Consider the following 15,792-nt stretch of genomic DNA (forward strand, 5'->3'; position numbering starts at 1 on the left):
TGCAAACACTTAAACATATGCATAACTTTACTCACATGTATTGCTATTGACTTCAGTGGGACTATACAAAAGGGTAATTACATACTTAAGATCTTGCAGGGTTGCTCCCCTATATTAGGATAAATTACTCAGATAAGATACCAATGGATGTGATATAAATATCTAAACAGAGAGGATATTCATTTTTATTTACAAGCAACCGTTCAACCCAAAAGTTCTACTTACTTTCACCATATTTAAGCACAACAATAAAGGACCTGAAACCATTTATACAGCCACAAACTTGTTTCTTCATTTAGAATGAGCATAGCTTCTGTTTTTTTAAAAATCACAAGTTCAGAGGCTTTCAATGCAGAGTTAAAAGTTGTTTCAAGCTTTCGCTCTGCAGTCACTAGAAGAGGCAGGAAGATGCAATCACGGATGTGGGTTAGGGTTTGTAGCTGCACTAAACTGCAGTGAAGGCAGAATTCTTAACGATGAATTCAGAAGAGCGAATCGTGACATGGCTTATTTCATTAGGAGTTTTAAATTCCCCCAAAAAGATTATAGGTGATCCAGAGCAGTTCTTGAAAGCTTCTCTGAAAGATGGAGTAGTACTTTGCAAATTGGTTAATCGGCTTCTTCCAGGATCTGTGGAAAAGGTAACTTCTTAAGTGTATTTTGGTAGTCACTATGGCAGGAGCATCTTGCCACACTGTGCTGCATGTCTCTAATACTCTGAGAAAGCAGAGCATGGTATTTTACCAGCAGGCACTGTTTCTAATGACTCTGTTTTTGGAGGAGGGAAGAAAGGAAAGATGCCATCTGTGTTTCAGAGAGACTTCGGTATGTTATCTTGTGTCAAAGTTACTGTATTGTTAGTTGGATCTAAGTAAAATATAAATTTGGATTGTAGCTTTTTAAAATTTTGTAATCTCTTAGAGAAATTTTGTCAGCAACAAGAAACAAAACAAAAAAAAAGCATATTGCTTATATTTACAGTTGGAATTGGCTGAATTATGCATGCATGGCGTAAGTCCTGGCATGACTTTTATGCATGCTCTTGTATTGGAAGTAGAAATATTTACTCAACCAGAGGTCAAATCTCCAAGTCTTAGATAATGTATCTATGACTTGTAAATATAATGCTTGAATTTTAAAGACAATTCCATAAAGAATGTACTAATATCTTGCTAACCAGGAAACATAATAGAGAAGGGACTCAAATAGGAATAAAAGTACCTTTCATCAGTGCCAGTTTGTATTTGGTCTGGCCAATACATTTGCAATGTTTTGAAGCTGCTAAACCAAATCAGTACATCGTGTTATAGTTTTATTTGGTACGTAGGCAGACAGTTCAAATCAGCAATAAGTAACTGCAAACAGAAAAGCGGAAGGAGCTTGATGAGAGATAGGAAATGGCAACACAGAGGACAGGCTGTCAGTAAAATGATAGAAAAAACAGATTCCTCCCCATCCTATAAAACAGGAACCTTTAAAAAAATAAGTTGAACTAGCTGGATATATATGTCCATTTATGTATGTAGTGGTGGTTTTGGGCAGTGTGCTGATAAAGGTCAAGCTTCTCACTATCACTTAGGGCACTGTCATATGCTGACATTCAAAACAATATGCCGACCATTTAGATTTATGCATCATTTCCTCCAGTGGCTCTTCCTGGTTCAACAGCTTGCCTACCACCCCCGAGCCTCCCCCTAAAAAGCTTCCCTAATTCAGAATAAGATGCACATGTCAAATATCCATGCAAGTCTGGTGAGCAGAGACTTTCCTGATAGTAATACAATAATCATGCCTGGGTTTTGTTTCTTTAGTATTGTCTGGAGCCCAAAAATGAAGCAGATTGCATCAGCAACATTCAGGAGTTCTTAAAAGTCTGTGCCACACTTAAAGTGGAGGTAAGTTATTCCACTTATCTCCATTACACTTTATAAAATGATTATTCTGCTAATCTGTTTCCCTTGTGAATGTTCCTAAATGAGACCACATAGCAGGAGATTAAATTGATCATTATTGATAATCTCTTGTTTTAGTAAAATACATGAGTTTGAATTCCTTAATATTCGGGACAGGGATTCAGAGAAATTTTGCAAATGTAATAGTGTCTCAGAGTTGAATAGACTACCTTTCAAGCCTTTGAGATGGAGCTAAATGTTGAAATAGGAACATGTACTAAAAATAACATTCTTTCTAGAGAGAGCTGAGGAGTTTGATCCTGTTGAAGATTTTTTGGTACTAAAGAAAAATTCATTCAATCCTCAGCCCTGCTTTAGTTTTCCTTATATTGTAGTAATATTAAGACTACTTTACATTTATCCAAGGTCTTTCCTCACAAAGGGTTCTTGTGTTAATTGTGATAGAATAAATGGTTCCAGAGAGTCAAAAGTATTAGCATGACCCTGTCTCTGTACAACACTAAACGGTTAAATAAAACTTCCGGTTTTGAGTACAGAGACCTTGGCCTACTTAGTCCCATGGCAAACATACTAGAAAATTCATGCCAAAGTCTAGAAATTTGTTGATCAGGATACACAGGAGAAAAAAAGAATCAGAAGAAGACATTTTGGAATTCAAATTGATGGGTTAACAGAACAAACTTAATCAGAACCTATCTGAATCCCTTTTTCACATAGAGCATGTGTTAGTCTTTCTTTGTCAGGCAGCCCTTCTTAGTGGGGAAGAAAGGGTTGGAACTTTTTATAAACTTTCACCTACTTTCCAACAGGTAAACTTACAATTGGGGTAGGCCTGATAAACCCCGGTTATGACAACAGGATCCTAAAATGCTTTACGGATATTGGGCCTGATTCTGCAAAACATATTTGTATAGATGTAGCCTTTACTCACACACAAAAAGTCAATGAAATCAAAGGAATTACTTACGTAAATATCATCTGATTAAATGAGTAGGGGTTGCAGAATGTGCCTTTTATATGGTCCCAAAGAGCGCAAGCTGATTCCTGTGCCCAAGCCTAGCCCCAATGTGAGTGGAAGGGTGTGCCCACCCACAAAAGGTTGTGGGATCAGGGCCTAAATGACTGTACTGATTCTTCAAAATAGAAGTTCAGTTAATTTTGCTATATACTTTCAGACTGGTCATGTGGCATCCCTTGAGTTGACTTAAAAAAAAAAAAAAAAAAGCCTCTTATTTCACACAAAGGACATCCTACCGTGGAAGTTTATTTGAAAATTTGGCATTAACTTCCTCAGAGTGCTAATGATGAGTCTGAGGAAAAAATACTGTTTTCAAGGGAAATAAGTAGAGCTGGTTGGGAATTTTTCAACAAAACTTTTTTTGTCAGAAAATGCTGATTTGCGGAAAAGTGTCAGTTTAGACTAAACTTTCTTCTGGAAGGCTTCTTAGGTCCAGGACGGAATTTCTGGTCAAAATGAGGGAGAAAGAGAGACCCATATCAGAATATCCAAGGGCACTCACCTGGGATGTGGAAGAATTACTCCAAATCAGGCAGAGTAGGAGCTTGAACCAAAGTTACCTACATCCCCGATAAGTGCCCTAACCACTGGACTGGTGGCTATTCTGTATATTAACTGAAGCACATGGCATTAATAAAAAGCCATTATTTAAACAATTTCTTGGTTTTCACATAATTATCAGAAATCCCAGAAACAGTCATACTGTAAAAACATTTCTAAAAACAGGAATTTTGCTTTTCATTAACTTTAGCACAAAGGGGTCAGATTCTGCAAAGCCTTACTCACTCAGGTACCGCCAGTGAATTTTACTTATGGAAAGTATTGTCTCTGAGGCCAATAGGAGAATTGGCACTTCAAAATTTGAAAAATGTAAACTAGCTCTATAGTTAGTCAAAAAATGGGAATTTAGCAAAAAAAAATCATCTTTTCCCCCATTGTTTCCCAATTTCAATATTCTGTCTAAATTGGAAGAATTTCAGCCAACTGTATTCAGTGGGGAGAGATGGGGAGGGAGATGGAATGACCAGTAAAAGTGAAGTCATTAATAGAGGAGCTCCTTCCAGATTTGGATTGAGAGACAGTGGCAGAGGGGTCTACACTTACCAGTTCCTGTGTTTCATTTCTGCTATGCATAAAGCTAGAGAGGATTCCATGCTCAGGGCTGTCTGACCAGCACCTTTCACAAGCATTACTTTCACTTGGAAAAAAAACAACTAGCTTTGGGACCCCCTGCAGCAGCTGTTTACAAATGCAAGAGCAAGTCTGAACTATGAAGATGTACACCTGAGCTTCAGCACTGATGAAGGTCATGGAAACCATGGCCTGTGAAGTATCGGGTTGGCACTTGGAGAATGGAGATAAAGGAGCACAAAAGAGGAGATTTGGTTGGGCAAGGCAGCAGTACTTGAGAGGCAACATCTGGATGGCGAACTTGGTGAGATGTAGGGATGGGTTGCTTTCCTCAGGGAAAGCTCAGGCTCCCTCAGGCATGAGGGAAACGGCAAGCCTAGGATAGAAAATACAGAGAAGAGATGGAGAGAAGGAAGAAGAGAGAAAAAGAGTGGAAGGAAGGAAAGAAAAAAGAAGATAGGATATTGTATGCCATCTGGTATTACATAATCTACAATAAACTCCCCACCTCAGCATACCCCAGGCTTGTTCTGAAAGGACCATTTCTAGGGAGCGAGAAGGTTTTGGCACATTCCTTATTTTCTCTGTTGGGACTGCAGGGTGTGAATTACACTGGTGGTCTCTTGTGGAGTAACACCTGAACCTGACCTCCATGAACCGGAGTCAGACCACCAACTGTCCTCCACAGATCACTGGAAAGCCATCAAGTGTTCATGATGTACAGTCACTATTGACTTTCTGAGTTCAAACGTGTAAACTCTTTTCCCACCCACCATGATTCAGAGGTGAGGCAGGGCTGTGTAAGAACCACCTACAGCTGGGCCAAAAGATTTGTGATTAAATTGGGAACAATTTGAGGTGCAGTAGAAAGGACAATTTCTTTTGCATTTTTTAGGATGCCCTGGGATACAAAGCAAGGAGAAAGCTCCTGTACAGACTCACCAGATACCATGTACTCACATGTTTAAGGACACACTTAAAAGTCCAAGCTGGACCAAGTGATAAAAAGCGGCTCTTATCCCTTTTCCCATCCCCATTCTCTTAAGCAAACTCATCTCCTGAAATCCTGTTCCTTTTGAGGTCATCAGCTTCTGCACTTTCTTTCTACCTCATGTCATAACATTTTGTTGGTGACTTCACATCGGTTTCCACAGCAATAGTGACACCACAAGCAAATCAAGGATAAGTTTATTCAGGTGGAGAATAAACAGTAGTATCTATTTTTGGTACCTACCATTACCATATTCTTTGAGTTCCTCACAAGCTTTAATGTATTTATCCTCACACCAGCCCTGTGTGAGAGGGCAGTTCTATTCTCCTCATACGGACAGGGAACTGAGACCCAAAGAGACTGAGTGACTTGCCCAAGGTCATGCAGGACATCTATCATGGAGCAAGGGATTGAATTTGGGTCTCCTGAATCCCAAATTCGCACCCTACCCACTGGGCCATCCTTCCTCTCCAGTAGATTACATTTTATCTTCACATGCTTATATGCAACTCCTAGCATGCACACATATGAGAAGGCTGAATTTGACTGGATGTTTGTTTATTTTAACAAGAGGGAGAACTTTTATTTAGCAAGGTAAAATGGTTATTGGTGTGACAAAGTAGTTCCTACAAATGGCTGGATTTCTGAACCAAGCCAGGTACCTGCATCGTTAATCAGATGTTTGGATTAAATCATATAGTCGAGTCAATATCTGGATAGTAGAGTATGGAACTTTGGTGTTGCAGTTCTGAGCAGTTGGAAATCTGGGCTGCAAGCTCTAAGGCCCTGATCCTGTAAACACTTTTGCATGTGCTTAACTTTAAGCATATGAGTTAGTCTCATTGACTTCAGTGGAACTACAAATCGGCTTAAAGTAAAACATGTACAGAAGTGTGCAGCAGGATTGGGGCCAAAATTTTGGTTTTTATATTAGCTCTCAGTTCAATACTTCCATGAGCCATTTCCTTTCCAAAATGCAGCCAAATACTTTGCTGAAGTGTACTGGGAATTTCACACTTCATGGAAGCAGGGTTGTAATTGAACATATGGACAGGAAGAGCCAGGAGGCTTTGAGGTTGCTGTTTGGGGCAATATTTTATTTTTTTAAATGTCACTTCCTTGATTAAATAGTGACTCTTTCCCAGGGCCTAGCATGAATAGCAATTTGGCTCTCTTTTTAAGAAGTTTAGAAAAGCTGACACTTTCATTTTAACAGTCTGTTGTCTCTTTGCCTTTGTTCTCTTGATATTGGGCTTTTATTGGATTTTTTTCTGCCTTTATCCCACCTGGTTATTCGATCCATATAGGTTTCTATCACCTTCTCTTGATAGTTCTGACAGTTGTGTTGGTCATCACTACTACTAATTTTTCTTCTTAAGGTATTGTGATGGTGGGAACCACCAGCGTGTGCTGTTGTATATGGTCTTACAAGTTCTTTTTCCTACCGCAGGAGCTCTGCTGGCTGGTTATGGAGAAAAGCTGCAGTGTTAATTTGGTGGGTTTCTATTTGAGGGAGCTGTGGCAAGCGGTAGGAGAGCTGGTTTTCTTCCCTGACTGGAGTCAGTGCTTGGGGTAGAGCTGCTCCCTGGGAACCCTGCACTGGCGTTTGGGTGGAGATTCCCGACAGAAAGGATTACCTGGTTGATTTTGTGACCACTTTTGTGCCAGGACTGATGTAAATAAAACAATTTACACTAAGAAAATACTTTGTCTCCATGCCACAGACTTCTCCATCCCCAGAGAAACAAACTGCAAGGCCCCTGACAGATGCTACTCTTCGGCGGAGGGATTTTAGAGGTAGTGATTAAAATAGATGGAAACAGGATGGGTGAGATCCTCTTGCAGCAGCCAGAGCGCTTCCCCCGTCCCCCAGCCAGAGCAAAGCAAGCGAGCTCCTTTTGCTTTGGCAGAGAGGGAAACGGAGTTTCTCCCGTATTTAATCTGTTCCCAGAGCTGCCTTCAGCGCTGGGCGGGTCTGAGAAGCGGCTACCCGACGCACCGAGCGTTTGGCGAGGCTGCGAAGCGGACACACTCGCTTTGGCGAGAGATGCACCGGGCACTAGAGGCATCTCCGGGCGTTGACTCTGCGCCAGCCCGGCTGGGGCTGCAGTGCGGGGGAGCAGCTCTGCGCGCTGGGAAACGCCGGTAGAGCGCCAGGGAAGGGGCCCCGGGCTCCGGCCGGGGCCGGCCGCTGCTCGCCCTGGGGGCTGGGGCGCCCCGGGCCGAGCGCTCCCTGGACCCGGCCAGGCGCAGCGTGCGCGCTGGGGGGAGGCGCTCCCTGTCACTTCCCCTTCCTAGCGCCGCGATCCGGCTCCGGGTCAGAGCCAGCAGCCGCCTTCCGCACCCAGCAGCGCCGCCTCCGCCGCGGACAGACCCGGGGGGCCGCTGTCATGCCCCGGGGGTGGCCACCATGCCGCCCTGCGCCGCACGGAGACTGAGTGCCCGCTCCTGCCGTGAGTAGCCGGTGCCCGCCGCGCCGCTCCCTGCCCTGGGTGCCCTGCGCTGTCCGCACGGCCCCCCGTGCTGAGTGCCCGGGGCCCCCTGCCCTGCGCCCACTGCCTTCTTCCCGCCGCGCCCGGCCGCCCCCTCGTCCTCTGTCCCGCAGCTGGTGTCTGGTGCCCGCACTGCTCGGTGCTAGGGCGCATGGGAAGTGTCGCACATACCCACCGCACACACACACCCCCACCCACACAGAGCCCCCTCCCCACAGCAGCCTCCTCTCGGCAGCACGCTGATTCAGCGGCAGCCTCCGCCACCAAGTCCCCTGCTCACCGCCTGCCATCGCAAACCCTTCTCTGACCTTCCGTGGCAGCAGGTAAAGTAAGTCACAACTTGTGGAGCGTGGCCCGCTCTGATTCTTTGTGTCCGGCTCCCCCCGGTGCGCTTAGTGCATGCAGAGCTAGGGCAGGCCGTGCTCCGCGGTGACTGAAGCCGCTGTCTGAATATTTTAATGTTCGGTGCTATTTATGTTTGGAGAGAGGATGCAATCAAGGCTGGTGGGGAGCGGAAACAGTTGTACCGGGGCCCTGAGCTCAGCCCTTCCCCCATGCCCCCCGCCATCTGTAATGGGTGAAATAGGAGGGGGTGGGGCCCGAGATACCAGGGTCCCAAATGTCTCTGGACCGGCACAAGTTGCATAAGTGACATTTATGGTGGTCGAATCTGAAAAGTGATTTGCTCTTTATGTGGAGAAGGTGCCATGCCTAAAAACGGTACAGCGTACAAGAAAGACTGGCCAGTACCTAGGGTGTTAGGAAAGGTGGAGGTGTGACCAAGGTAGTGCTGCTAAGACTGTGGGACCAGCTGTTTTGTGCTGTGCAGAATCTTCCTTGAGGAAATTCTCTTCATTAGAACAAGGACTGGATAGTGCTGATTAAAACATTCCCCACTGTTGTGGCATATCTCAGTTTTGCTGGTTTTCACAGATATAATTTGGTATAATATACAGATATAATATTTTCACAGATATAATAGTTTGGACCTGTTCCTGCTTTCATTGAAATCCATGATAAAACTCTCATAGACTTCAGTGAAAGGAGGATTGGGCTCCTAATTGCCAAAAAGGACTGACTGCCTAATAGTTACAGCAGCAGGTGGGACTACAGCTGGCTTAGTTCACAAACCTTTGTTCTGTTTTGGTCACTTGGGTCTATATTCTTGCTGTAGGTTTCACTTTGAGTTTTGGGTTTGTGCTAATGGTCTGAGTTTCGTTGGTTTCATGTTAGAACCATGCAAGTCTGCCTTTCATCCGAAGCCCTAATTCATTGTTAAAAGGTTCTTAACCTTTGGTGAACCTCATTCACATACTTGGTTTATATAAAACCGGATATTCCAAAACTTTCTCACACATCCCTGGGTTTTATTCCCAGTTAGTGACTTGCTAAATATGTTAGGGCCTGATTTTGAGAGATGCTGAGCGCCTACAGCTTTTATATAAAATGAGTGGAATGTCTCTCCCTTCTGCAGACCTTAAGAAATTAAAAATGGCTATGCTGGGTCAGACAATGGTCCATCTAGCTCAGTATCCTGTCTTCTGACAGTGCCCAGTGCCAGATGCTTCAGAGGGAATGAACAGAACAAGGCAATTTATCAAGGGATCCATCCCCTGTCATCCAGTCCCAGCTTCTGGCAGTCAGATGTTTAGGGACACCCAGAGCATGGGATTGTGTCCCTGACCATCTTGGCTAATTGCCAATGATAAGCCTATCCTCCATTAATTTACCTTATTCTTTTTTGAATGCATTTATATATTGGCCTCCACAACATCCTTTGGCAACATGTTCCACAGGTTGGCTGTGTGTTGTATGACGAAGTACTTCCTTCTGTTTGTTTTAAACCTGGTGCCTATAAATTTCAGTGGGTGACCCCCGGCTCTTGGGTTATGTGGAGAGGTAAATAACACTTCCTTATTCACTGTCTCCACACCATTCATGATTTTGTAGACTCTATCATAACCCCCCTTTCATCATCTCTTCTCTCAGGTGAACACTCCTAGTCTTTTTAATCTCTCCTCATATGGAAGCTGTTTCATCCCTTAATTATTTTTGTTCCCCTTTTCTGTATATCCTTTCCAATTCTAATATATCTTTTTTAGCTGGAGCAACCAGACCTGCACACAGTATTCAAGGTGTGGGCATACAATGGTTTTATATAGTAGCATTATGATATTTACTGTCTTATTACCGATCCCTTTCCTAAAGGTGCCTAGCATTCTGTTAGGTTTTTTGACTGCTGCTGCACATTGTGTGGATGTTTTCAGAGAACTATCCACAATGACTCCAAGATCTCTTTCTTGAATGGTAACAGCTAATTTAGACCACATCATTTTGATTACATAGTTGGAATTAGGTTTTCCAATGTGTATTGCTTTGCATTTATCATCTGAATTTCATTTACCATTTTGTTGCCCAGTCATATAGTTTTGTGAGATCCCTTTGTAACTCTTCACATCTGCTTTGGATTAAACTATTTTGAGTAATTTTGTATCATCTGCAAATTTTATCACCTCACTGTTCACCCCTTTTCCCAGATCATTTATGAATATGTTGAACAGCACAGGTCCCAGTATAGATCTTTGGGGGACTCTGCTATTTACCTCTCTCCATTCTGAAAACTGGCCATTTATTCCCACCTTTGTTTTCTGTCTTTTAACCAGTTACTGATCCATTAAAGGACCTTCCTTCTTATCCCATGACTATCTACTTTGCTTAAGAGCCTCTAGTGAGGCTTTCTCAAAATTCAAGTACACTATATCCACTGAATCACCCTTGTCCACATCTTTGTTGACCTCCTTAAAAATTGGTGAGGCACGAGTTCCCTTTACAAAAGCTGTGTTGTCTCTTCCCCAACATATCATTCATCTATATGTCTCATAGTTCTGTTCTCTATTATCGTTTCAACCAATTTACCAGGTACTGTACTGAAGTTAGGCTTATTGGCCTGCAATTGTCGGGATTGCCCCGGAGCCTTTTTTAAAAAATCAGCATTTCATTAGCTCTCTGCCAGTCATCTGATACAGAGGCTGATTTAAGTGATAGGTTTCATACCACAGTTAGTAGTTCTACAATTTCATATTTGAGTTCCTTCAGAACTCTTGGGTGATACCATCTGGTCTTGGTGACTTATTACTGTTTAATTTATTTGTTTGTTCCAAACCCTCTTCCATTGACAACTCAATCTGAGACAGTTCCTCAGATTTGTCACCTAAGAAGAATGGCTCATGTGGGAATCTCCCTCACATCCTCTGCAGTGAAGAATGATGCAAATAATTCGTTTAGCTTCTCTGCAGCAGCCTTGTCTTCTTTGATTGCTCCTTTAGTACCTGGATCCACAGGAAAGGATTGCTGCTCTTCTAATCTCCCTCCAAGCTCCCACCTCTATCCACTTCCTCTCTCCCCCTTACAGTTGAGGACTGGGAAAGCTGCAGCTGATTTTATCCTAATATGATGTCAGCAGTGCGGCCACATGTTTCCATTGGAGGAAGCCAGGATCTGTTATTTCTAATGTAGGAAAAACACCATGACTCAGTTTGGGTAAATTGGCATAGGTCTGTTGACTTCAGTGAAGCTACACTGATTTACACCAGCTGAGGAGCTGGCCTCTTGTCTTTTACTATCATAAAGTATCGGTGGAAAGAGCCACACACACTTCTCCTTTTGGATTTGCAACTCATCTTTAATTAAGAGAACAAAATTAGGGACTAGAGAAACAGAAGGAGTAGAGTTTATATCTTACAAGTAAGGTCTTGTCTACATTATTCTAGAATAAGGTATGGAGTGAATTTAAAGTGCAGTAGTTATTTCAGAATAACTCCCTATGTGGACACTGTTATTTCAGAAAGCTATTCTGATCAATTTCCCCCATGTAGATAAACCTAAAAGTTGTTTGCTTTCCTTCCATCATCCTCCATCACCTTTTGCACATGTGCGCGCGCACACACACAGAGGATATGTCTACATTAGACTTTTGTATCTCAGGTTAATTGAATGCCAGTTACCTCGAGGTGTAATGAAGATGAGCGCACCCATTCATTCTGGGTCTGGAGAGAATACTGCTTTCTTGAAGTATTTTTCTCATTCACTCCTTTAAAAAATATACTGATGCCACCATTGCAAGTCTGGGCTTGTTTTCCTTGGCTGCTGAAGTGGAAGAAAAGGACATGACCCAGAAAATGACACAGCAGAGAAAACATAAGCAAACGTTGCAATCCCAGTGTTTACTTTCAGAACGAAGCCGTGCTAACATCACATCCACTAGTCTCTGCCAATGGGGTCACTATACTCATGAGCTCTTTTAGCCTCCTTTTTGAGGGAGAAACTAATGTTGCTATTTAAAGCTGAAACCCTTGCTCAAGTAGCACCTACTACAGAAAAACTACTTCAGACACCAGTAGGTAGTGTATGGCCCACTCCTGTGGGAGTCTTACAGAAACAAACCCAAGAACAGATTCAGCACACGCATTAGAAGATCTGCTTAGAGTATCCCCAATATATGTGGAAACTTCCTTCAATCTTACAGAGTTATAGAAGTATCAAAGGGATAAGTCTGGGTAGTTTGGAGTAGTGTCATTTGAAAAGGAAGCTACTAAGTTTAACACACTCTTTCATACAACTCTAAATGGGGAGGCTTCTGCTTATTAGAGTTTTATCAGAGGTGGTTTTAATACCTCTTCTTGCAGATGATATTCTTCTAGATCCAAGTGGTTATATAGATTTTTAAAACCGAGAACTGCATGTTGTCTTCCTCACCTTGTGTGTAGTGCCTACTGCTCAGATGCTCTGTGATGTGTGTGGCACATACGCTTAGAGAGAGAGTATAGAAGCTTGGATTCAGGGGAGGGCAAAGGCACATTTTACTTCTGACTTTATTAGGAATTTGGTAAATGTGCCTGAGGAACTATATGTAGGAAATGAAAAAGGGCCACATCAAAGAGTAACCCCTCTTTCTGTGAGTTTTTTAAGGTAATGAATGATCTTGTGCTTGTTTTTCACGAAGTACTTTTTAGTGCACTGGGAGAATCTGTCAATGGATAGTGTCTGGCTGGACAGTGGCTAAGGCCTTCCGTGCTCATTGGCTTTGCAGAACTATAGCTCTAGCTGCAGTACAAAGTATACCTCTTAATGAGCAGGTGGTGTCCACAAAGCTGCTTGTACCTCTTCAACCCCACTCAAGGTTTGGAAGCATTTGCACAGACCCTCCGCACTAAGGTGAATTTCTTCCATATCAAAGAGTGAGACTGTGGCTAGAGTGCTTTGAAAACCCAAAAAGCATCTCCTCTATTATACTGGATTGGTGTAACCGTGAATGCTACTTACAATGCAGAATTTTATCTCCAGGGTGATGATGGTCTAATAGGCCAGGTCCAGAAGATCCACTGACCCCAACAGATCACTGACATGAAAATAAAACCCTTCCCATTGATATATATTTTTGCCACCTGCTAATTGGAGCAATGAATCTTTTTGAATGGAATGTCTTATACACTGGATAGTGAGTGCCTGCTGCCTGGGATAACTGTAAATACGTACCGCATGCTATGTTATAAGTGCAGAACATCCTGTGTTTGGCACCATCGCTGTTAAAGTATTTACACTCTCAGGCCCATTAGCTTAGATTACTAAAATGGCAGTAAAATCATTCCTTCCCTCCAAGCAAGTGACAAAACTCTGAATGATTTCAAGGGGAGCAAGATCTGACCCGCATTTGCAAACGTCTTCCTTTCATGTCCATAGCATCCTGCTCTGAATGGGTACATGCACCTTCTTTCAACATCTGTTGCCAGTTTAACTCACTAAGCTAAAAGGAAGTTGAACAAATCAACTCCAGAACCTCTTCCTATATTTGAAATGCTGCAAAGATGCTTAGGGGGTTTTGACCATTTAATAATCACTGTCGTTGCTTACCAGAGTGGGCCAGTAAAACTGGGATTATAAGATGTTTTGTGTTAAACTGACATAGTTCCTTTTTTACAGCTCTTTGATGCACGCGATCTGTATGCCGGAGGAAATTTCTCCAAGGTGCTGAATACCTTAGCAGCTGTAAACAAAGCTACTGAAGGTATGAAAACTTTTATCTTTTTTTTTTAAATACTACCTCTAAGTATGGTCTACTATTTTTAGTAACTCATGATTTCTAATTATTTTCAAAGGTTTGGCAGACAGGACTGCCCACCTGGAGCATGTGGTACAGTGGGATTAACATTTGCATTTCTAGTGATTTAGGACTGAAATGTGCTACCTGAGATATGCATTTTGGAGGTTAGAATCTTCTTTACACTATGGCCCTTTACGTGGTTCTGGCTGTATAAATGGGCCTTCAAGTGCGTCAGCATAAATCGGCCTTAATATAAATGAGACTCTAGCCCCAACAAATGCAAACATCGAATTTTAAATGGTACATTTTAAAGTTTGAACAAAAAAGTAGACCATCCGCATTGGACATTTGTTGAATGTCTAAACACACAGAATTGCCAGACGCTCAGTCCAATGTGTCAATGACCTTTGCTTTTCCTTGTTTAGGTCTGTGAAGTGTGTCTCCCTGATCAGGAATCAGATGCCTGCTATGTGCACTGTGCCACTTACAGTACTGTCTGCTCTGGTCAGTGCAGGAGCAGGTCATTCAGGCAAAGCAAATCTGGGTTGTCCCTTCTCAATATTTAGCTGTTCTCTAAAATTTTCCTCGTTCTTATTTTCTGTCAAATCAGATATAAAGTGAGAAGATTCAAAAGCAAACCACTAAATACCATGAGCGTGGAAACAGTCTTATTTTATTAGGTAGAACTCCCGGCACCCTGTACTGTCTGTAGGAAAGAATTACAGTCTATTCTGGGGAGTGTGGGGGAGGGAGGAGCAGGATGCCTTAATGGGTAGGTTTGGTGAGAGATCTGCATTTCGCAGATCTGAAAAGAGGTTGGAGGCGGGAAGGTAGTTATGGCCCCAATCTTGCAACTGGATCTGCACAAGCAGACCTCTGTGCCCAGTGGAGTCTGTAAGGTTACAAATGGCATACTTTAAAGCCTCTCATGTTTCTTTATTATGTTGCAAATTGCATGTTAGGTTATTCACACAGAAAGAATTTAAAAATCCAATTTAATTGTCACCCTTCAGGCCCTTTGTTTACTTTTTGCATTTCTCTCAGGGTGGGAAGGGACAATATGCCCACTCTTGCCTAGTTAGTTGTGCTGTCGAGTCCTCTTGCACTAGTGCAATGCTGCAGGGGAACGCAGGGGAACATACAAAGAAGAAACTTTCTATAGCATTTTAATTCCAATGAGAAACATTTTTGCTGAGCTGAGGTTTTATAAAACCACATTTATACAAAACCTAATTTTGTGGCCTGAGTTTACCTGACAATGCCCCTTTAAAAGAGCTCTCCCTTTTCTGAATGCTGCTCCTCTTAGACAGAAAAATGCAAGTTCTTACCTCCAGGTCTCCAGCTGATCCACTGCTTCTGCTGGTTAGTCAGCTGCCTGAGAAGCCCATGAACAGCAATTCATCCTCAGTGCAGCTTCGTAAAAGGCCCTTAGTGGGCCCATTAAATGAGAAGCCCTTTGGGGGCCAATTCAGAAGATCCTTGTGGGCCAAGTACATGCTAGTACAAAATGCAGGTCAGTTGGAAGGTACGCAAGGCAAATTTGCATGAAAACAGGATCTTTTGGTTTCAGTTTTCATCTGCTCTGATGCTTTTCCCCACCTGAACTCAGCACCCTCTCTGGTATTGACTGGTTGGCTTTTGAAATTATTATGACATCACAAATGAAGACTTATTTCAGCTAAGGGATGACCTGCAGCAACAGCTAAATATTTAAGACACAAAGATCCTATTTTCAGCCAGTTGAAACCATCTCTCATATCCATTAATTCTTTAGTGCCTTTGGATGTACACAACATACATCAAGCAAAATAGTTCCCATATGGCCTCAGCATATGTCATACATCTCAGAATTGGAAAGGAAGAAAGTCTGATATGGTAGCAAAAATGTTAGCAAACATAATGTAATTGGAAAAAGTTCTGTAGTGCCAGCAAACTTAATAACAAGTGATGTAATTATAGAGCTAGTGCTTATATGCTATACTCTGGATTGTTGCATTAGATATTATTATTATTATTATTATTATTTATTATGAAAACATAAATAACAGGAGGACTATTTGCCAGCAAACTAGATGTTTTAGGAAAGAAGGTTTCTGCCTAATACATTTGGGAGATTGTTTAAGACTATTATAATCTCTTGTCTGTCT

The 15,792-nt window shown here is 42.4% G+C and overlaps 1 protein-coding gene across 6 annotated transcripts in view; it reads left to right on the forward strand.

The window, feature by feature from the left end:
• The first annotated feature begins 65 nt into the window (after positions 1-65).
• The window catches only part of ARHGEF6 (Rac/Cdc42 guanine nucleotide exchange factor 6), a 58,531-nt gene continuing 42,804 nt past the window's right edge, over positions 66-15,792 (forward strand). For 5 of the 6 annotated variants that reach the window (XR_005226752.2, XM_037908864.2, XM_043522969.1 and 2 more), the window contains exons 1-3: positions 66-641; positions 1,812-1,895; positions 13,525-13,609. Coding sequence is in view for 4 of the 6 variants with exons in the window: in XM_037908864.2 (XP_037764792.1) it covers positions 477-641; positions 1,812-1,895; positions 13,525-13,609 (334 nt within the window). In the remaining 2 variants the exon portion in view is untranslated. Of the gene's footprint in view, positions 642-1,811; positions 1,896-7,351; positions 7,507-13,524; positions 13,610-15,792 lie in introns of those variants that run through there. The other variant, XM_037908867.2, reaches the window with a different exon arrangement.

The sequence above is a fragment of the Chelonia mydas genome, chromosome 9 (assembly GCF_015237465.2).
Source record: "Chelonia mydas isolate rCheMyd1 chromosome 9, rCheMyd1.pri.v2, whole genome shotgun sequence".
Classification (NCBI taxonomy): domain Eukaryota; kingdom Metazoa; phylum Chordata; order Testudines; family Cheloniidae; genus Chelonia; species Chelonia mydas.